The 24,624-nt window shown below is 39.5% G+C and overlaps 1 protein-coding gene across 4 annotated transcripts in view; it reads left to right on the forward strand.

The window, feature by feature from the left end:
• The window catches only part of sncaip (synuclein, alpha interacting protein), a 102,359-nt gene that overhangs the window by 46,959 nt on the left and 30,776 nt on the right, over positions 1-24,624 (forward strand). For all 4 annotated transcript variants that reach the window (XM_059969651.1, XM_059969650.1, XM_059969652.1 and 1 more), the window contains exons 3-5: positions 9,040-9,112; positions 15,123-15,985; positions 21,003-21,182. In XM_059969651.1, coding sequence (XP_059825634.1) covers positions 9,040-9,112; positions 15,123-15,985; positions 21,003-21,182 — 1,116 coding nt within the window. The remainder of the gene's footprint in view (positions 1-9,039; positions 9,113-15,122; positions 15,986-21,002; positions 21,183-24,624) is intronic.

Here is a 24,624-nt window from a genome sequence, read left to right on the forward strand (position 1 = left end):
CTCCTCCATGTGCCTCTCCTTCTCTTTCTCCATGGTCCACTTCCCTCTTCTTTCAGATTCCTTCATCTCCATCCCTTTGCCTTTCCCATCCACCTGATCTCACCTATGACCCTTCTACTGGACCTCCTTCAGCCCACACCCCCACATTTTTATTTTGACCTCTTCCTTTCCAGTCCTGAAGAAGGGTCTTGGCCCCAAAATTGACTTATTTATTCATTTCCATAGATGTTGCCTGACTTGAGTTCCTCTAGCATTTTATGTGTGTTTCTTTGGATTTCCAGCATCCACAGAATTTCTTGTGTGCAGTATATATCTTCCTATGATTTTCAGCTTGGAGCTCAGTAATGCCAATTATGAATGGTTTGAATATTGGCTAATTCCTGATGTTCTGCCTTCAGATTAAAGAGTTGTGTAGTATTTCTGAAACTTGTATCTGGATCATGCAATTTAATGTTTTTGTAATCATGTGAGATTTTATTCGGATAAGAAACGTGGACCCTTTATTTAGGATTTTATCCTCTTAGTTTTGTTTGAATTACATATGCATTAAACTAGAGAATTCAAATTTTATTGCATTTTGTGAAACATTTTAACACCAATTTTAAACTCCTTAATGTTACCATATACAGAGAATCTGTACGCAAGTGCTATCACAAAGAAGGTAATAGATTTGGCACATCACCAAAACTTTGACAAACTTCTATAGGTGCAGGGTATCCTAATTGCATCATGGTGTGGCATGGAAATGCCAATGCCCAGAAACAGGAAAATATTACAAGGAGTGGTGGGTACAGCCAGTCCATCTTGGGCAAAGCCCTCCCTACCACTGAGTACATTTACATGGACTGGTGCCACAAGAAAGCTGCAAACATCATGAAAGACCCCTACCATTTTTGCCATGCTCTCTTCTCACTATTCACTTTGGGCAGGAGCTACTGAAGCCTTGGGTCCATGTTCACGACCAATGATTACACTGTAATGATCGGGCTTCTGAATCGTCGTGAATAACTTCACTCACCATAACTCTTCTGCTTCTGTGACCTCAGTCTCACTTTCAAGGACTCTTTACAACTCGTGTTCACAGTATTATTTATTTGCACAGTTTGTCTTTTTCAATTGGCTGTTCATCAGTCTTAGTTTTTTGTGTAGTTTCCCCATAAATTATGTTGTATTTTCTTGTATTTCCCTCAAAATGTTTGCAAAAAATTGGATTTCAAGGTAGTATATGATAACATATACATATCATTTCTCAATCATCAAGCTCTTGAACCAGAGGGGATAACTTCACTCACCCATCACTGAACTGATCCCACAACCTATGGACTCACTTTCAAGGACTTGTTATCTCATGTTCTGTATATTTATATTCTTATTTATTTTTTATTTCTTTCATATTTCACAGTTTATCTTTTGCACATCGGTTGTTTGACTGACCTGTTGGACGCTATCTCTCATTGATTCTATTGTGCTTCTTGGCTTTACTGTGTATGCCCACAGGAAAATGAATCTCAAAGTTAAATATGGTGACATATTTGTACTTTGGTAACAAATTCACTTTGAACTTTGAAGTGTGGACAGTAGAAGGATTTTGAAATGTACCAAGTTATTCAGTTTTTAATATTAAGCATTCAGTTCATAGGCATAATTTATCTGCAGCTATCAGGATACTGGAAGTTTCATTATTCATTCATAATGCAAAGCATTTCTTTCCCTATCTATTCAGTTTTAGGCATTTGCACATTTCTGGCAAGACCAAGATTTTTTGGTCAATCCTTTAGAACAAGGATTTCCAACTTTTTTAATGCCATAGACTAATACCATTAAACAAGGAGTCTACTGACTCCAGGTTGGGAACCTCCGATTTAGAAATTGGAGGTGAGCCAAACTCTTGAATTGTTGCCATCCTGCTGCTGAACATACTACAGTGGTGATGTTGGGTGTGGAGTTCCTAAAGACAATGGAATATAAGGGCAGCTTGATGGTAAATTTACTGGTAGTGGTCCCATGCCCAAGAACCTTTGTCCAGCTTGGCAGAAAATAGAACAGATTTAGGAAGTGGTGTCAGTGTGACCTTGGCAAGTGGAAGCAGTGCATTTTGTATCTGGTACACAACAGTGGAAGGAGGGTGGGGTATCAGTTGTGATGAATGGCACTGAGCACTTTGAGTGTTAGTGGAGGTGTGCTCACCTAGACCAATGCAATCAGATTCCTACCTATGGCTGGGCTTTGGATAATGCACTGAGGACCTCCTCTAATGATATCCTGAGCCTGGGATGACGGATCTCCAGCAAGCATAATGGGTATGACTCTGAATTGGATTCAATGCTTCCTGGATGTCAAGACCAATCACTCACCTCACCTGTTCCATATTTGGACTAATGTTGTGTAAAGTCTAGAGTTGAATGATGCTGACAAAGTTCAACTGGGCATTAGTGAACAATTATTGGTGAATGACTGACTGCTGTTTGAAGGCACTGTTGATGATCCGTCCATACTCTGAATAGAGTTTGGCCTGATTTTTATTGGTAGGATATACTTGCATACTTTTCCTTCTTTTTGGAAGAGATCCAAAGTTCATTGAGCTCATTAAATATAGATAAATGGAAAAAATATGCAGCATACAGTTTGGATTTTTTTAAAAAAATGCTTTTGTATTAAATAAAACTATCTGCTGTACCTTTCTAAAAGTCACAAAAAGTAATAAAAATATTTTAAGTGTGATTGAGCTTTAAATACTTATTGTACATTTGCAGTATCCATGGTGTGAAGTTTTTCAGCTCCAGTTTAGTACAGTGCATCTGGTAGTCATGACCTAAACGCTGAGTAAAGTATGGTTTTTATTTAAAACAGATTGCTGAATAGAGTTTCCTGAAGATTAAAATTTATCTGGTCTGTTTATTATTGCAGTCTAATGCATTTGTCATTCTAAATTTCACTTAGTAAGAATGAAGTGTTTAAATTTTTCAATTATGTAGCCAAATGTGTATGTTAATAGGGCGCCAAGTTTCCTGGCAAATCTCCCATGCCAAGGATGAGGAATGGCAAATTTCTGGATGAGACTAGCCATTGTGCCAATGTGCTAGACAGAGGAAAGAAAAACTGAGGATCTCTCATCTGAATATTTGTAGTCCCAGAACATTTAAAATTTGAATGTTTTGGAATTTCTGCCAAAATGAACCACGGGTCTGATGAAGCATTTTCATACACTGCTATTTTGAATTTGTTTTAATTTATATCATGCAAAATGTATCCAAGTGATAGTGATATGAAGACATATCAAATATGGAAGGTTGAAATTATTAAAATTAGGTAACCCAGTTCATGCATAACCTGAGAGAATGTTTTGTTTTAGCTATACAACCATAACACCATGTTACTGAAAAGCTCTTAAAGATTGTTCAAAAAGTGATTCCAGTAAAACATTATTCAACATTGGATCAGACATGAAGCTGAATAGCTAATCTCAGATAATCCATTAGGCACATATTTTTATTTTAAAACCCATTCCCATTCTGACATGTCTGTCTATGGCCACCTCTACTGCTGTGATGAGACCACACTCAGGTTGGAGGAGCAACACTTTGTATTCTGTCTTGGTAGTTTCCAACCTGATGGCCTTAACATCGATTTCTCTAACTTTCAGTATCTTCTCCCCTCTCACCCTTCTCTTCCATTCTCCATTCTGGTTCTCCTCTCACTCCTTCTCCTCACCTTCCTATTTCCTCCCTCTGGCATTCCTCTTTCTTCCATGGTCCATGTTGTGTTTGCTCTGCTGTAACTACGGAAGAAAACCTGATTCTGGAGATAGAACTAAGTCAGAATACTGAATAACCCCTAATTCAGCAAATTACTCAGCCAAAAATCAATAGATGCTTATGTGAGAATGCTGTTCTTGGACTACGCTTCAGCATTCAAGACCATAGTTGCATCTTGCCTCGACAAGAAGCTCAGAGACCTCGGCCTTGACCCTGCCTTGTGCAGCTGGATCCTGGACTTCTTGTCAGATCGCCAGCCGGTTGTAAGAGTGGGCTCCCTCACCTCCAACCCTCTGACCCTTCATACAGGAGCCCCTCAGGGCTGCGAACTGAGTCCCCTCCTTTACTCCCTGTGTACCCATGACTGTGTCGCCACCCACAGCTTCAATCTGCTAATTAAATTTACTGACGTCACTATATTGGTTGGCCTCATCTCAAACAATAATGAGAAGACCAACAGGGAAGAAGTCATCTCTCTGGCACAGTGGTGTCAAGAAAACAACCTCTCTCTCAATGTCGCAAAAACAAAGGAGCTGGTTGTGGACTACAGGAGGAATGGAGACAGGCTAACCCCTATTGACTTCAATGGATCTGGGGTTGAGAGGGTTAACAACTTCCTCGGCATCCACATTACCGAGGACCTCATGCGGTCGGTACATAACAACTATGTGGTGAAAAAGGCATAACATTGCCTCTTTCAACTCAGACAGTTTAGGAAATTTGGTATGAGCCGCCAAATCCCAAGAGTTATCTACAAGGGCACAATTGAGAGCATCCTGACTGGCTGCATCACTGCTTGGTATGGGAACTGTACTTCCCTTAATCGCAGATGTGGATAGCCCAGCGCATCTGTAGTTCTGAGCATCCCATGATTCAGGACATTTACAAGGACAAGTGTGTAAAAAGGGCCCTTAGGATCATTGGGGACCCAAGCCCTCTCATTTTGGCAAACTCGACCCAGAATATATCTTAACATTTGAACCAAGATTCAAATGCAACTCTGAGATTGGCATCAAACTTGAAGTTGGCAGTGGAAACAACAACGGATTTTACATGAGTTTTATTCAGTGTTTGACATCGTCGTTAGACTCGCTGATAACATACTGGTCAGGGTTTGGATTGACTTCAGTTGGGCTGCCTCAAATTGAGTTTGATGCTGTTGTACGACTGCATGCAAGTCTTCTGAAATTGCATATTGATATAATAAAACATCTCATCGCCAATTGTTGTGTTCACTTGTGCATAACTACTGATGAGACCCTGATCCTTGAGAGGTGACAAAACTAGAACATGGAATAAACCCTAATTCAGTAAACCACTCAGCTGAAAATCAACAGAGCATAACTATTTAAACGTCACAAAGAACATTTTTCTAAAACAATGGCCAATCAGAGAAGGTCAGCTAGGGGTTGGTTGACAGCTGACCAATAGGCATTGATTGCTTCACCATCCACTGTCCACTGTCCACTCCTATTAAATTCCTTCTTCACTCCTTTACCTCTTCCCCTGTACACTCCCAGCTTCTTACGCCATTCTGCAACCCCTCCAACGCATCCGTCTTCCCTCTCACCCTGATTTCACCCATCACCTGCTAGCTTGTAATACTTGCCCTTCCCCCCACCTTCTGTCCCCTTCCTTTCCAGTCCTAATGAAGAGTCTTGACCTGAAATGCCAACTGTTTAGTCCCCTCTACAAATGCTGCCAGATTTGCTAAGTTCCTCCAGCATTTTGTATGTGTCCCTGGAGATTTCCTGCATCTGTAGAACCTCTTGTATTTGTGAATCTTGATAGATGCTTTATTTATGTAGCGTTAAACAAAATGTGTACCTGTTTCTCATTCGAAGAAAGCATGCAGTCACCGACCTACCTTTACTAATCATTCCTCCACTTACTATAAAAGGATGTCCTCTGGTTAAAAAAAAAGGATACACTTTGGTAAAAAGCCAGTGGCTGTCCACTCTATCTATATAATTTTATACACCTTTACCAAGTTGCCTCTCATTTTCCTTCACTCCAAAGTTTAAATGACACAGCATGGACTAGTGGAACCGAAGGGCCTATATCGGTGTAGTACTTCTCTATGACTCTAAATGAGCCCAGGCTCATCCAATCTTTCCGCATAAGGCAAGTTCCCTTATTTAGACAACACCCTGCACCCTCTGTAAAGCCTCCACCTGCTTTTTATAATGAGGTGACCACTATTGAACACAATACTTCCAACAAAAATGAAATGGCCTACTGTTACGAAACCCCGTAACTGGGTCACTTACCAGCAAAGATAGAGAGGTCCGTTGAAGTCTGATGGTACTATTTTTAAAAGTACTTATTGATAAAGGGGCACAAAAATAATATTAATGCAAACATACAGATAATATACATCGTCAATACTAAATCTAAAAGCGCGGGTATAATAATAACCAATAAGAAATAGCTCTATCGTTGCCTAGGGGATAATGTATTGTCCGATGGAAGCATAACAGTCACTGTTACCTCATTCATGCTGCAGCATTTTGGGTTTAAGAGAGAGGCGGTTTAAACTTGCCCAGGTCTTTTATGATGCCAATCCGTTGAGTCAGGGGAGTGGGTTTCCCCGTTGTTAGCTAAAAGCCGTTTTCCTTGGTTCCAGCCACCAGTTCCAGCAACAGAACTGAAAGCACGTGGCCTCCTTCAGATGACTTCCTGCTGTTACGTGGTCGCTTAACTTTTCTTCTGGTGCATCTGAGGGGCTGTTCCTACAGACCCTCTTTTATCCTGACTCGCAGGGTCGTAGATGTCAATCAGGTTGGGGGTGTGCAATCTCTCCCTCAACCAGCCCACTTTGCCTGAGGACGTTCACGTAGCATAGTCTCCAATCCACAACTTCGCCTTCTGGAGACAATGGCCATGTCCCATAGCTTTACATCGCTGGGGAAATGAGACATTCTGCACGTCTCCCTCTCATTTCCTGGGCCCCTTGACCCAACCCAACAGTGATCTTGCGATTCTCACAAAGGAGGGGGCTACCCCGCACCCTTCGGCCCCTCAGAGCTGTGGTACATTCATAACACTACATAAAGGAGGTGGAGGAGCTCAAGATCAGGTGCCAGGCTAATAACGTCTCCCTCAGTATCAACAAGATGAAGGAGATGGTTATCAACATCAGAACTTACACCCCTCTTTGCATCACAGTGGCAGTTTCAAACTTGTGGGAATGCATATCTCACATGACTTTGCATGGTCCCAGAACACATATCAGGAATCCTCACCATTGCATCTTCCTTCTGCGGAGGCTGAAGAAAGCTGGACTGTGCACATCTATCTATATTTATGGCATTCTACAGATGTACAGTAGAGAGCATCCTAAGATACTGCGTCACTGCATAGTACTGAAACTGACATGTGGGGACCAGGAAAGCTCTACATCAGTAGTCCAAACCGCCCACAGCATCACCAGCACCGGCCTACTCACCATCAAGGATACGTGTATAGAAGGGTGCTGGGAAAGGGCCAGTAATATCACGAAGGATCCCACCCAACCTGTTCATGGACTGTTAGTTCCACTCCTATCGGGGGAAGGCTAAACAGCATCCTCTCTATGACCTCCAGACCCAAAGGCAGTTACTGTCTGTAACTTCCACCCAATAAACCACCCCTTCACATGCCCTAATCATTATGTGATCATTTCCTGTCAGTTATTTTGTGTGCCTAGCATCACCTTATGGGCATACAGTCATTCTGTGTATATAAGCTATCTTATTTAATTATAGTTATTGTGTTTTTTTTAATTATAGTGTTCTTTATCTTTTGTGCTGCATCAGATCCGGACAGTATAGTGGATTAGTTGTGTTCCTTTGCACCAGTATACTGGAAGTGGCATTAAACACTCAGAATGTTCTAAACAGAGTTTTATAGAGCTGCAACATAACCTTGCTGTTCTTGAACTCAATACCCTGACTAATGAGGGCCAACACACCATACCTTCTTAACCACACCTTATTAATTTGTGCAATAATTTTAAGGGATCGATGGACTTGGACCCCAATATCCCTCTGCTCCTCCACTCTGCTGAGAACCTGCCATTACATAGCCTGCCTTCAAGTTCAACCTTCCAAAGTATACCCTTCAGACTGAACTCCATCTGCCATCTCTCAGCCCAGCTCTGCATCCTGTATAAACTACAGAACACCACAACTATTACAACACCACCAACTTTGTGTCACCTGCAACCTACCCTTCCAATTCCTTGTCCAAGTCATTTATAAAAATAACAAAGAGCAAGGGGAATCAGAACAGATCCCTACTGAACACCACTAGTCACTGACCTCCAAGCCGAATATACTCTGTCTTCTATCATCCTCTGCTTTCTATGGGCTAGCCAGTTCAGAATCCACACTGCCAGGTTTTCATGGATTGCATGCCTCATGACTTTCTGAATGAGCCTTCCATGGGGAACCAAACATCTTACTAAAATCTGTGTACAATCCTAATCCTACTTGCCAAAGCCATCTTGTGTTCCCTTCTAGCCCTTTCTAGCTGTAATTGTTTCTCCTGAATATTTTTGTTAGACTAATTAATACAGTTTGAAGCCGAAATGTGACATACATATTGCTTATTACTTTGAAAGTGTCTTTAGTGCTGTTGCGGGTGTGGAAACACGCTTGGAAACATTCAAGTATTAAGTCCTGGTCATAGTAGGAACAAATTTGCAAGAATGAGTTAACAAGCAGTAGGTCAGATTGTACTGACAACTATCCAGCAGTTCTCATTGAGAACCGAAACTCAGATGTTGGATTGGCCCTAGGACAAATGTTGGTGGCTCCTTGTACTGATATGAAGTAGTGGATCTGGCCCCTCAGATTAATGCTAATCAAGCTTTTAGTATGTTCCCAGGGATGGCCAACCTTCATTAAATGTTTACTTTTTAATTCAATTAATATGAATGTTCAAGAGACAAAGCAAAGTGGTTAGTATCTTGATTTTGATTTGCAGTTTATATGGTTGGAAAGGTGATGTTGGCAGTGCATTTCTGATAAATTAGTTACAGCTGCTGTTCAAGTGTCTAGTACTTACAAAATGACATAAGGCTGAAATGCTTTCTTAGATTTTATTTTTCTTTCAGTGATGTGAAGTATGTCTTACCATAGATAGTTTATGTCTCTTATTTCAAACTGGACCCAAACATCCAAAATTCTGCTCAGGATATCCCCACAAAGCCTATAAACTTCTTCACTCCTACATCACAGTAGAGAAGCATGTTTTACATGTACTCTAGTGTATAATATTTCTCTAATTTGTTTCTTTCCAGTTTGGCAGTTCTGCAGCAAAAGCCCTTCCTGAGCTGTACAAAAGATCTGATTTGCAAAATGAAGATCGAATAGGTATTTGTTTTAAAATATATTTTTATGCTTTCACTATGCGCATGGAGTGGATTGGATTTGAAAATGATTTAAATTTTGAGAAGTATATTTCAGTATTCCTATTATTAAGAATAAAGAATTTACAACACTGAACAAGGCAATTACCTATCCTGTTGAGTGTTTGTGAACACAGAAAACAACAAGATGAGAGGTTGGATTGGATAACACTGGTCTGTCAGCATAATGCAGACAAAGGGACAATCATAATTGGGGATATTTATGACTTGAGGTGCACTTAACTTTGATAATTAAGCAAATCTGGTGTGTAGGGATGCCTGATATGTGGCGATGATATTTAATTTTGGGCTAATTCTTTGCTGGCATTAGCCTTGAAGGGGGAAAATCATTGACAAGGGTTCTTACAAACTGGCATAAAGTTGAAATGCTTTTTCGTGCAGTTTTCATCACTCTTGTGGAGCCAATAGGGCAGTCCTCTCCCTAACCTCTGGCTCAGGTGAATGTTTCCAAATTTAACCAATCTCAATGCTAATAGATCAGGACAGTCTGTTCTTGGAAAAGAAATGAGGCTTCCAATATAAAATTAACAGATGGTTAAATGCCCTTGACATATCTGACACTGCCTTTATCAATGTGGAGTACAGTGCACTTAATGCAGAATATATTTTTGTACACTTACTTGGCACATTGGATTCTTGTGCACTATTTTTCCATAATTTAATGGAATTTAATCTGCAAAGAAAACACCTAAGCTGCAAAATTAGAAATTTTATAAAATTTGTTGATATTGATATTTTTCTTTGTCTAACAACCAATCCAGACTCCACTCCACCAACCCTATACGCTACGCTATATATTCTTGCACCTTGATGAGAAAGACATTACTTCATTCAAGTTGCCATCCTTTCTCTATGTCACGTTCTTCTTTGAACTTCCCATTATCACACTCACACTATTCTCCCTATTCCTCTCCTCTTCTGTATTCAATGCCATCTGCTCCTGTTGTATTTCCTTTCAGCCCATAATCAACTGATTTAGCTGGCTGAGTCCTGAAAGATGCAACTGCTGAATTGCTTCTACAGCAGAAACCATCTGATATTTGATCCTCTCCTCCCAGAGTATCTTTTGGCAAATACATATATCCCTAGCAACACAGGTAGAAATGGCCACTGTACACTGCTACTGGCAGTGACAAAGTTCAGCCTACGCATTGAGGGTACCTTCCATCAAGTTGTTTGATAGTACATTTGTGCTAAATAGGACACACTCGGGACGGATTTGGCAGTTCAAAACTGAGTGTCTTTCAAGGCACTGTGTGTCACACCAGCACCGTTAGTAACTGCATATCCTGATGTTTCCTATAATCAGCCATCACTGTTGAGCTAGGTAATCAGTGCTGGTTAAATGAGGAGTGCAGAGTCACATGCTAGAAGCAGCTCAAAGCATACTTAAACTACAGTGCCAACCCAGTCTGAACAATATAAAGCTAAGCTTTCTCTTGGCCAACTGATTTCATATTTCTATGGTAATGCCTCATTTAGTAATGATGCACCTTTCAGCTACATTGGACCCTTTCCAGTTCATCTACCGATCAAACCAGTGCACTGATGATGTTATAGCCATGGCACACACCCAGTTGTTGTTCATCACCTTCAGCTCAGTGCTTACTACAGTCATTCCCCAGAAGTTGGTGGATAAGTTGTCCTCATTGGGACTCCACTCCTCTCTCTCTAACTGGATCTTGGACTTCTTGACGGAAAGACCTTACTCAGTCTGAGTTGACAGCAAGATCTCAAGCTGCATCACATGCTGAGCACTGCGGCCCCCCAGAGCTGTGTGCTCAGCCTGCTACTGTTCACGACTGCACTGCAGGATCTAGCTCCAGCCATATTATTAAATTTGCTGATGATACAACAGTAGTTGGCCTCATCAGCAGCAGTGACTTGACATGCAGTTAGGAGGCAGAGAGGCTTGTCAAATGATGTGAGAACAACAACCAGAGTCTCCACGTGGACAAGACAAAAGAGATGAGAGAGGACTTAAGGAGGGTGCAGGTGAACCGCTCTCCATTTTCTCTCTGCCGTGGAGAAAATGAAGAGCATAAAGTTTCTTGGTGTGTGTATAACAGATGATCTAACCTGATCCCCCAACACTTCGTCATTTGTAAAAAAAAGTCTAGTGTATCCTGCGTGTACACTTTCTGAGGAGATTGAGGCGTGCAAGGCTTCCTGCCCCCATTTTAGCAACTTGCACTGGACCGCCATTGAGAGTGTCCTGTCTGGTGGTGCCATTCTGTGATATGGAAGCTGCAAAGCGTCAGACCTCAAGACACTACAGAGTAAAAATTGCTCAAAGGATCACCAGGGTCTCCATTCCCCCTATTTTCCCAAAGCATTGTTGAGAATCCCTCCCACCCTTCCCACAATCTCTCTGACCCACTACCATCAAGAAAGAGGTACAGGAGCATCAGTTCTACGATTACCAGACCAATTGTGAGACTAGTGAATAGCCTGCCACCGCAAAGGACAGCAAGCTGTTTACTGCCTACCTGTGCTGCATGCTACATGCACTTTGAGTTATATTTTATTAACTTATTTGTAGTAATATTTTGTTTTTATGTTTTGTGTGTGACGTGCGTTTTGTGGGTGCACCATGTTGTTTTGTTTAATTGTATGTATGTGCAGTTAGATGACAATAAACCTGAACTTGAATTAAATAGCTATCAAGAACTGATAGCTATCCCCAATACTCAATGGAGGCAGACGAATGTGCTAAAGGTGAGGCTGAACTGCGTATTGTTGTATTCATCCAGAGGTGCTGATTGGATGATCCACCTTGAATTATGCCCACAACCATCAATTTGCTTCAGCCCTCCTATTATCTAGAAAATCCTAAACGTGTTGAATGCAATAAAGGAATCAGACAACATACCAGTTGTTGCCTTGAAGATCTGTGCTCTGCCTGAAGTCAAGTTGTTTCAGTATTAGAATAACATTGGGACCCACTCAATCTTGTTGGAGCTTGCCTGATGTAATGTATCATATTCCATGATCTTTTAGAAAAATCATTAAAATCCATATGAAGATATTTTTGGATTTGCGTGTGAAATGTGCATGTTTTCTTTTGATAAAATATAGTGTCCGGCTTCCTCTACTTTAACTTAGGAAGAAGTATAGTTACTTTAATTCATGTATATAAAGAAGCTTGTACAGTTACTCCATCTTCTGTCCAATTGAAAAGCTGTCATTTGATTTTATTGAAAGAACAGTGCTCCTTTTGTGGAGTAATTTTCACACTGACAGTATAATGTAAACTTAATCAGGTAAAAGAATAATCAAAGACCAGAGTGTTCCTTGTTGATCTTTGATTATCCTTCATTTCATTAAAGATTAAAATGCTTCAGAAGTAATTTAAGTGGCTTTATTTTTATTTTTAAACACACAGGCTGCTTGTATGACAGAATTAAGCTACTTTATCTACCTTGAATTTTAAAGATGGTAATCTGCCAGCTGCAAATACTCAGAGAACAAAGTAGAAATAATTTTGGAAAAAAAATACAGTACTTTTGTGTAGACCCAACATACTGGTGATTTTTTAAAAATATATTTCAAAACTACATGTAATTCATACAATATCTGTTGGATCTTGATGTGTATTTTGGCTATTCAGAAATACTGTAAATGTCAAGTTGATAACTTGGACTTTTCCTTTAAACAACAACCCCTTCACATGATGCAGAGCCAAGATTAAATAGTCTTTAGGTGGAAAGGGAGATCATCTTATGGGCAATATATTTATTTCAGGACACAATAATATGGGAGTAAAGAATAATATACAATGTATCAATTTAAACGTCTTCCATGTTTTACATAATTGACTATTTTTCTGTGCCATAAAATATCACTCTTAGTAATTACAGGTGAATTTTTTTCATTACTGACGTGAGTTATTTTAGCCATTCTCCAATGAAAAAATGTATTAAATATTTTCTTTCTAGATTTGTAATGTGGGAGAGTGAAGAAGAATAGTGGTTTTAAAGAGTCTGAGATCGGCAACCTTTGAAGATCTAGACTTGCCTTTGTAGGGGATTGTTTTCATAAATCTAGGACAGGATCTGTCTACATCAAGGTTTTTAATAATTTCTGTCAACATAAAACAGCTGGAAAACATCTGGCATCCATTCTTCAATATCACTTGGAAGGAATTTCACATGTAAATGACACCGACATAAAAGCACATCCCTGTGTATGCCAGTTTTTTATACTGCAAATCCTTAAAAAAAACACAATGAAACCCTTGTATAAAGTTATTAGTCTGTTTCTAAGCTGTATAATTTTAATTGTTTGTTAAGCTGTAAGATATTCATGATTTTTAAAGATTAAGATACAGTGGTTTAAGGAAGTATCACCTATAACATGAATCAGTTTTACTTGAAATGTTGATGGAATGGCTGTATGTTAATTACCTGATTTTAGATTTGGCTTTCATGTTGAGAACTGCTAATACAAATGAGGCTAAATTGAAACAATAATATTTTCATTGTTCTTGTTTCTGCTGTAACAATGACATCCATAGTCTCTTCACTAATCCCTTCATAAATTTGTTGACGTATTCTTTCCACCACTCATTCATGTATACATTAGTTTTGTGTTGCAGTTGAATTTTAGTTAGTTTATTTTTCAAAGGCTGATTGTCATGATATTCTTAGCAAAATATGTTGTGGTAAGCCTATGCCATTTAAGTTCAAGTCTTGCCTAGCTGCCCCATTAACTTTGCAAACTGTTTCAAATTTTATTAATAGTTCAGCCACAATCATGTTAAATGATAGGCCGGTTTTAAGGGCCTCATGGCTGACTCCTGTTCTTGTTTTCTTGTCTTTTTCTTAATTCTGATGAATGCAGGCCTAATTGGTACAAGCTTATTCGTACCTCAGTTCTGTCGTTTCAGAAATCAGACTACTGAACCTTTCTTGCACTCTGTCCATAGAAAGAACATTGTTCCTCAGATAGGGGGCCAAAATGACTTACAATAGTCAAGTTGTGATTTCACCAAAGTGCCATATACTTGCAAGAAGATTTACTGCAAGTGTATCAACAGAAGTAGCTGGAAATAATCAGCAGGTCAGGTAGCAACTGTTGAAAAGAAACCAAACTACATTTCAGTTGAGGACCTTTTATCAGAAATACAAATTACTTTCATTACATAAGGTGGGAGAAGGATTGGACAAAGGAAATCTCCTAGAGGGTTACTCTTGTGTTAAATCATGGCCAATTTGCTAATGGCAGCAGTTATAAGTGACAATATAGGTATGTAATGTAAAATGTTATGAATACAAGTCATGCTGTACAAATAAAAAAAAGAAAAACTGAGCCAAAATTTACAAAATTTTCTCTCTCTGAAGTCATCCAGATGTTGTCTGGCCTGTTGAGTGTTTCCTGAATTCTCTGTTTTTATTCCTACTCCTGTACTCAAATATTCATTCCCACAGTGAAAGCCATAAAACCATTTGCCCTTTCAATCATTTGCAGCTTTTGGATAATGTTTACAGATAGTGGTACACAAACGCAAGCAGGCCTCATTGTAATTCTCCTTTTCTTAATCTTAATAATGATCTGCCCTTCTGTTATTGCCACTGATGTGGACAATCCCTTATTTATTTGCATTATCTTCCCTGCATTTGCCAATTTCATCAACCTGTCCAAATCTCTGCAACCTCCTCAGAGCTCACACTCCCACCCAGTTTGGAGTCACTGGCAAAGTTGGAGATACCACATTTAATTCTCTTATCTAAATTATTAATGTATCATGAATAGCTGGGATCCCAGCACTGATCCCTGTAGCACCCTTTCTGTCACTGGCTACCTGCTGCATAGAATAAAACCTGACTCTTCCTGTGTTTATTTCCTATTAGCCCACCAGAGTGAGGGTATTAATTTTTCGTGTGAAAATGGGTTGATTCAAAGAACAGTTTCTGAACCATTTTATTTACCAATGATCTTGATCTAATATTCAGTTTCTAGTTCCAATTGGCCTTCGGGAAGTACAACGTCAGCTAGCAGTGGAATAAAACCTAAAGGCACTGCAGATGTGTACAGTAAATTCAGACCTGTGAAACGAGTTTCACCTCTCAAGCATCAACCGGAGAAACCTGAAAATGACAAACAAACTGAAGAACATGAACTTAAGAGTCACTACAAAAAACAAGAGGATGCTGAAAATCCAAATCTCTTCAATACCTTTTGCCACAGCAATGGGCAGTGCTTTAGGATCAAAGATGCTCAGAGCAATACTTTGCTTGATGAACTTGAACACTATGATTTGGATATGGATGAAATTTTAGATGTGCCTTACATCAAATTAAGCCACTTTCCTTCCCAGAAATGTAGTCCTTTCAAAAAGGCTGCCACGGAGGTTCACACAGGCATGGGCATGAGAGATGATGGCAACAGGATCTGCTCAACAATGAAGGCTGAGCAACCTTCAAGCAACTCAACACAGTTCTGTATTTTGTCACCAGTAAATAGCTTAGAGTTGAGGAAAGCAAAAACAATTGCCATAAACCAACAAGGGCAAGCAACTGGAAATTTAGAGAGTTCTCATTCGTTGAATAACTGTGAAGCTGAAGTACAGAGTAAAAACTTGGTCAGCCGGGCTCCAAGTTTGTTTGTTGATCCACATGGACATAAAGTTGGCAGTGCGTTACCAAACTCTCAACCAAGGACACTGCCTTTGCAGTCCTCAAAGGGGAGCAAACTGGAAGAAGGAAACAGTAATAAAAATGGCATTACAATGGCAGGGTCTGGAGAGAAGAACGAGGAAGCAAAAAATGTTAAAAGTATTTTAAATATTGTCAGAGAAGGACAGATTTCACTTTTGGTAAGTGTACAATCTGGTGCCATTGTCGACCAAATCTTTTTAAAAATGGGTGAATGGCACAGAGAAAAGTAGTCACATATTTTAATTTAAATATGTCAAGCTGCTTTTATTTTGTGTGATTAAAGCAATTTACATATTTTAATTTATGAAATCCTGTGACATCCTAGGGAATTTAGAGCATTATTTTTGTAGAAAGCTGTTTTGTCCTATAATTTGAAATGCTGAAGAAACCTAACAACTGGATTGTTCATACTGCACTACTGACTGACTAATTTTACTTGAAGTAGCATTTTTTTACTGTCAGTCCATGGAGTTTTTTCAATTCATAAATTGAAGCAATCTTGGGATTATTTTAACTCAGATATTTATTTTAACGTGCCTTATCAATTACAGTTAGCCCAGTTCTTATCCTGTCACTGTCATGCTTGCATCTTTGGTGTGCAGCATTTTCTGTAAAGGGAAGACTTTATAGAAAATGCTGCACACCCAAGATGCAAGCATGACCCATAAATAGTGCATGTGTTGTACACTAGGTTGTATGCAAAGGAATTAGGAGCATTGTTGTGACAGCTTATGGCATTAACTGGTGTAATTTACAAAAGTAATCAGAATGATGCAGAAACAGTATTTGAAAAGAGGTCTGTTAACATCAAAAAAAATTGAGAAACTGATGCATTTAGAACAGCCAAAGGAAAGGGCTCAGGCAAAGTACAAGAAATATTTTTTTCTCTTCTTTAAAGATGCAGTATCAAGTAATTTTAAAGCAGTTTAATCTTTTTTAGATGTTACATATTTAAAAGTGTAGATAATATTCATATTTGTCCCATCAAAGCTTTCAGCTTTCAGGCTGCTTGATGTGAATAAGATAAACGATAAAACAAGATGCTGTGAGTATAAATAAATAATGTTGGAGTCTCAATAAGAACATTCCTTGATCAAGATGGCTATTGATGCACTATATACTGTTCATAGGAGAAAACTGCTCCAATCATTTTGCAAACCATTAGACTTTATACTTACAGGTCAATCAACAATTCACATTGACAATCTTTTCTAGGAAGCTTTGTTACCTCATTGAAGTTAATTCTGCAATCTTTGACATTTACAGGTTGATACAGAATAATTTCATAGAATATAGAACAGTACAGTACAGGCCTTTTGACCCAGCATGGTGTGCAAAAGTTTTAATTTACTCCATTATCAATCTAATGCTTCACTCCCACATAACCCTCTATTTTTCTTTCATCTATGTACCTATCTAAGAGTCATTTAAGTGTCCCTAATATATCTGCCTCTGTCAATGTGTTCCATTCGTTTACCACACTGTGTGTATAAATAAAACCTACCTCTGACATCCCCTCCCACCCCATCTACATTGTCCTCCAATAGCCTTATAAGTATGTTGTCTCATATTTGCCAGTACTGCCATGGGGAAAAAAAGGAGCTGGCTGTCCATTTTTATCATCCTTTACACCTCTTTTGAGTTGCTTCTCATCCACTCCAAAAAGAAAAACCCTAGCTTGCTCAACTGCCACAAAAGACCATAAGACATACAAGCAGAATTAGGCAATTCAGCCTAATGGGTCTGTTCCACTATTCCATCAACTGCATCCTCCTACCTTCTCCCTGTAACCTTTGATGCTGTTACTAATCAAGAACCTATCGACCTCTACTTTAACCTCTAATCCAGGCAGCATTCCGGTAAACCTCCTCTGCACCCTCTTTAAAGCTTCCACGTCCTTCCTTTAATGAGGCAACCTGAACTGATCACAATACTCCAGGTGTGGTTTAAGCAGAGTTTTATAGAGCTGCAGCATTCCTCACGGCTTGTGAACTCATTCCCACAACTAATCAAGGCCCACATGTCGTGCACCTTTTTAACTTCTCTATCAATTTGCACAGCAGCTTTGAGGGATCTGTGAATTTGGACCCCAAGATCCCTCTGTTCCTCCGCACTGCTAAGAATCCTGCCATTAACCTAGTGCTCTGCCTTAAAGTTTGATCTTCCAAAATTGAACTTGAAGGCATTGTACAAGGTTAACGAACTTTATCTGCAACTTCTCAGCCTAGCTCTGTATTCTGTCAAAGTCCAGTTGTAACCTTCGACAACCTTCTAAACTTTCTCGACCACCACCATCCTATATATTGCCTGGCAACTTATCCACCGTTCCACTTCCTTATCTAAGTGTATATAAAATCCATAAAGAGCAGAGGAGTCCCAAAACAGGTCCCTGAAGAACACCAATAGACACATTTCTCCTGGCAGAATACACTCTATCTCCTACTATTCTCTGCCTTCTCTGGGCTAGCCAATTCTGAGTCCACACAGCCAAGTTTCCATGGAGCTCACACCTCCTGACTTTCTGAATGAGACTACCATAGGGAATGTTTTGCTTGTTGATGCCTTACTAAAATCTATTTCCACCTCATCCAACACTCTATCTTCTTCAGTTTGTTTTGCAACTTCTTCAAAAGTCAATCAAAGTTGACCTGCACCTCACAAAACCATGCTGACTAATCAGGTTATGCTTCTCTAAATGCTTGTAAATCCTGTCTCTAAGAATCTTCTCACTATTCCCACCACTGACATTAGACTCAAGGGTTTGTAATTCCCAGGATTATCCCTATAGCCTTCATAAACAAAGGAATAGCATTTGTCATTCTTTTGTTGTTGGTGAAGATACAATCACCATCACCAATAGTACAGCAACCTTTTCCCTCGCTTCCTGGAGACATCCTGTCTGGTCCCATCAATTTATCTATCCTAATATTTTTCAAAAGTTCCAGCACATCCTCTTTTCTTAACCTCAACATGTTCCAGCACATTAGCTTGTTCTATGTTGACTTAACATTTGTCAGGGTCCCTCTCACTGGTGAATACTGAAGCAATGTGACCCCAGACAGATGTTTCCTCTTTTAAATCAGTCCTATCCTCACTCCAGACAGCCCTCTGTTCCTCATATATGTATAGAGAGTCTTGGGATATTCCTTAATCCTACCCGCCTAAGCATTCTCATGTCCCCTTCTAGCTCTCCTAAGTCAATTAAATTCTTTCCTGGCTACCTTATAACTCTTTAGAGCTCAGTCTGATTTTTGCTTCCTAAACCTGAAGTATGCTTCTTTCTTCCTTGTCAACCATGATTCCTTGACACTCCATCCTTTCCCTGTCTCAGTGGGAGAAACCTGTCCAGAAGCCCATGCAAGTGGTCCTTAAACAACCTCCATATTTCTGTTGTACATTTCCCTGAGAACATCTGTTCCCAATTTACACTCCCATGTTCCTGTCTAATAGCATTATAATTAACCCTTCCCAAATTAAATACTTTCCCATACTGTCCACTACTATCCTTGTCCAATGCTGTGCTAAAGGCCGGAGAATTCTGGTCACTGTCTCCGAAATGCTCATCCACCAAGAGATCTGTCACTTGGCCAAGTTCATTGCCTAAATATAGAAACAGTATTGCCTCTCCTGAGGTTGGCTTGACCACCTGTTTTGTCAGGAGTCCTTCCTGGACACATCAAATTCTGCCCAATCAAAAACTCTTCGTGCTAAGGAAGTACCAAATAATAATAGGGAAGTTGAAGTCACCCAGGAGAACTACCCTGCTATTTTTTGCACTTTTCCTAAATCTGCCTACTAATCTGCTCTTCAGTGTCCCTATTTCTATGGGGGAGGGGCTATAGAATACTCCCAAAAGAGTGATTACTCTCTTCCTGTTTCTGATTTCTGTCCACACTCACACAGTGAACTATCCCTTCATTACATCCATTTCTGCAGTTGTGATACTAGCCCTGATTAGCAATGCCATTGCCTCAACTCTCTTACCACCCTCCCAGAACCTTTAGGAACCTCTAAAACCTGGAACATCCAGCAGCCCTTGTGACAGCCAAGACTCTGTTTTGGTTCATAATGTTGTGGTGCCTTAAACTGCTCAATGCTCTAAGTTCATCACCCTTTTTCCTGATACTTTTCACATTAAGCATATTTCATCCTATTCAACTGACTGAACTTATGCCTCATTCACTGCCAATCCTTCCTCACAGTCTTTCCTTTGCACCAGCTGCTCCATTATCTAATCTATCACTCTGGCTCCCACCCCTCTGTCATCCAAGTTTAAATCCTCCCAGACCAGACATTAAACGCTCTTGAATTCAAGCGTACCCCATCTCTTTTGTACAGATCATATCTTTCCCAGAATAAAACCCAATGAGCCACAGATCTGAAATCATGTGCTCTGCACCAATTCTTCAGCCATATGTTCATCTGCCATATCATCCTATGATGTGGCAGGGGGGCTTTGGAGCTCTTTTTTTCTGTCATTCATTCATTTTTTGGGGGGTTTTCTTCTGTTACATGGATGTCAGCAGAGGGTAAGATTTGCAGGTTGTATATTGTATACATTCTCTGATACTGAATAGAGCTATTGAACTATCCTTACTGGCGCACGGCACAGGCAGCTATCCAGAGATTACTGCCCTTCAGGTCCTTCTTTCTGGCGGGTATAATCATCAGGGACTCTGGAGTTCTCCCTGACTTCCCACAGTACAGGAGGAGCACACTGCTGCCTTGGGTTCCATTCTTGCTGCTTTATCTATGTAATAATGAAGAAAGAAATTGAAACTTACCAGAAACTCATCTTGGCTCCACCTCTTCTCACCCAAACCTCAGTCCTCCTCTCTAACTATGTCTGCTTCTAATCAATTTGAAAACTGAACCGGAAGTCCCAGCAAGCATCGCTTTTTTAAAATTTCCTGCTTTTCATTCCGGTTAATGGTTCTTTCTGAATAGAAAGTCCTGACAGATTCTATCTAATTTAAAAGCTCCTTTCAAATAGTAGTTAAATCTTTCTAATGAAATCAAACCAAAATGCTACTTCTGAACATGAAACCTGATAAAATTAATGAAGGGCAACACAAAGATGCGAAACAGAATGGTGATGTACAAGTTTAAAAAAAGAACAAAATAATTACACATCTTTGTAACTTGTCTTTTCTCTGTTACCCATGTAACGATTAGCCACACTTAACTGTTGACAACCTGGAGAAGATTCATGATGAACATGGGAATAATCTACTGCACATTGCATCCTCGCAAGGTCACCTTGAAAGTTTGCAGCATCTGACTACTTTAATGGCAGAGGAGTGCTTGACGGAACGTAATAATGAGAAATTAACACCATCTTCATTAGCTGTGAAGGTATGTCATGTGGAATAAATCTGAAAATGCTGAAATACTTGGGCAACTTTCTAAAAAAAAATCTGTGTTTCTGACCCACGACCTTTCATCAATCAAATGCATTTCAGACTTTCACCACCTACAGTTCATGGCTTTTCATTCACTGATAAAGAACAAGCTGATGAGTTTGATGAAAAAATGATGGAATTTGAAACTGAAAATGCTCTACCAAAAAAAATCCTATTTTCATTTTCAGGTGGATTTGTAGATTGGAGATCTTCTCTGGAGATCTGAGTTCATATTCTACTAGGGCGGGTGAAACTTTGAAACTTCAATACATTCTAAGTATAAAAAAGCTGGTATCTTATGGTATTTGTAAAATTTCAGAATTGATCTAATAATCTTAGGAAATTTCACCATTGCTACGTTGTCTAATAATAAGTTCAAACCCTTACTTTGTGATTTACTCTTAACTGCCCTACTGGATTCATGTAATGAGATAATCAGCTATGCCAAAGTCCTATTAAAATAATGCTGAAATTGTTTCCCTGATACTGGTCAAGCATCAATTTTGGGGCAAAATGAAAGACATTTGAAAGCAGTTCCATTTTTCTCCTGCCACTCTAACAACCTGAGATGTTGTGGAAAAAAAATGGGAGAGAGAGGAGCCAAACAACAACAAATGTCTCCCAGTGGCCACACATTTTAATTCCACGTCCCATTCCCATTCTGATATGTCTATCCATGGCCTCCTCTACTGTCAAGATGAAGCCATACTCAGGTTAGAGGAACAACACCTGATAATTCCATCTGGGTAGCCTCCAACCTGATGGCATGAACATTGATTTCTCTAACTTCCCTTAATGCCCCTCCTGCCCTTCTTACCCCATCCCTTATTTATTTATTTATTTATTATCCCCCTCCCCTTTTTCTCTCTCTCTGCCCCTCTCACAATCACTCCTTGCCTGTTCTGAATCTTCCTTTGGTGCTCCCCTCCCCCTTTATTTCTCCCTAGGCCTCCCTTCCCATGATCCTTTCCCTTCTCCAGCTCTGTATCCCTTTTGCTAAACAACTTTCAAGCTCTTAGCTTCATCCCTCCCTCTCCTGTCTTCACCTATCATTTCGAATTTCCCCCTCCCCCTCCTACTTTTATATATCTTACTATATTTTCAGTTAGTCCTGATGAAGGGTCTCAGCCCGAAACGTCGACTGTACTTCTTCCAATAGATGCTGTCTAGCCTGCTGCATTCCACCAGCATTTTGTGTGTGTTGCTTGTGTAACCCTTACCCACAGGCTGGTATATGTCTAGGGGAAAAAGGAGATCCAGCCACTCTCCAACCCACCTCCCGTACACGCAGGTGCTGTGAGAATCGAGTTAATGCCTCGCGCCCGCCAACAGTATCAAACCCACAACAAATACCGTTATGAAATACACTTTAAAGAGTTTACTAAAATTAAAAAAATAGTAGGCAATACAATATATATATATATACAAGGAAAAAAACAAAAGGCGCCAACTTATCAAAGTTCAGTCTGTTTAGTGCACTCGTTGTAGCTCAATCAACGAACCAATCGACCCATCCGGCCGTCGCACCTGGGACCACCCCGGTGGTCTTACGAGCAGTCCAGCACACGTCCACCTTCCTCAGCGTCTTCCTCGGCCTCCCCCTTCCACCAAAAAAACCCGCGAAAACCCCTCCCCCAAGTTCCCAGCATCACAAGACACAATGACATTCCCCATTGATTAACAAATGAATACAATTACCATATCAGCCATTCTAAAGTGAAACAACGGCGAGAGAAACACTTATCCAACAAAGAAACATTCCTACTTGTAACAAACCAAAGAGGCCATTTTGAGTAACATACCCAGGACATTGTACACTTGAATTTCCAGCATCTGCAGATTTCCTCGTATTAACAAATGTAGTCAGACAGAGTGAGTTGCACCTTTCAGCCAATAATCTAGGCTTCTTTACTATCTTTGGGTATGTCCCATCTCAAAACTAGGATAACCTCAACAGGACAAACTCTACATGCATATCATAATTTACTCGATACACAGTATTGTAAAAGATGATGTATGACAATAACCTGTTCAGAAACAATTTTCATCGCTAAAATTAGCAGTGTGAATTCTTGTTTATGAGAAGCATTTTTTTTATTTTGAGTTTAATCTCTTTTATCAGTGGATTTTAATTTTCAAAGTTTAAAGTAAATTTATTATCAAAGTACTTAATATGTCACCATATACAACACTGAGATGTGTTTTCTTGCTGCATACTCAGTAAATCCAAGGACCATTATGGAACCTTTGAAAGACTGCAGCCAACAAGGCAGATCAACAACCAATGTTCAAAGGAGAAAATAGTATTAATAATAAATAAATAAGCAATAAATATCAAGAACATGAGATGAAGAGTCCATGAAAGTGAGTCCATAGTTTGTGGGAACTATAGGGCGAGTGAAGTTATCCCCTCTGTTTCTTTTCTTTTTAAATCTTTTTATTAATTTTCAAACAAACATGAGAAGAAAAACAGAAAATACAGAGAGCTTGAGAGTACATAATTTATAAGGCTGGAATGCAAATACGAACAGTTAATAACCCAAATATAATAACCTCCCGAATTCATAGTGTATTTCAAAAAAGGAAAAATGGAAAAAAACAAAAAAAAATAGCTATTGCATCATATCAGGTATACAAGGTAGTGTCAATAACTCCACACCTCTATCCAAATAACTAAAGGTGATAAGAAAAAGGTTCGGGAAAGGTCAGCTTAACTCATATGAAAATGTTGAATAAATGGTCTCCAGGTTTCTTCAAATTTGACCGAAGGGTCAAAAATGACACTTATGATTTTTTCTAAACTCAAACAAGATATCGTTTGGGAAAACTATTGAAATGTAGTTGGGGCATTAATTTCTTTCCAGTTCAGTAGGATAGATCTTCTAGCCATTAGTGTGACAAATGCAATCATCCGCCGAGCTGAAGAGGATAAACAACTGTTATCCACCATCGGTAAGCCAAAAATTGCAGAAGTAGGATGAGGTTGCAAGTTAATACTCAGAACTGTTGAAATGAAATATTTTTCAAGTACTTTTGCAAGCAAGGGCAAGACCAAAACGTGTGAGTCTGTGAGGCTACTTCAGAATGGCATCTGTCACAGATTAGATTAACATAAGAATAAAATCAAGCAACTTTGTCCTTGGACATATGAACCCTATGTACCACCTTGAATTGTATTAGGGCATGTTTGACACAAATAGAAGAGGAGTTAACTAACTGTAAAATTTTCTCCCATTGCTCTGTATGTAAGGGACATTGAAGTTCTTTTTCCCATTCATTCTTAATTTTATCTGACATCCCTGGTTGTATTTTCATGATCATATTATAAATGACAGCTACTAAACCCTTCTGATAGGGATTTAAACCTAGAATTTTTTCCATAATATCAAATGGGC

This window comes from Hypanus sabinus, chromosome 5 (assembly GCF_030144855.1).
Source record: "Hypanus sabinus isolate sHypSab1 chromosome 5, sHypSab1.hap1, whole genome shotgun sequence".
Taxonomy (NCBI): domain Eukaryota; kingdom Metazoa; phylum Chordata; class Chondrichthyes; order Myliobatiformes; family Dasyatidae; genus Hypanus; species Hypanus sabinus.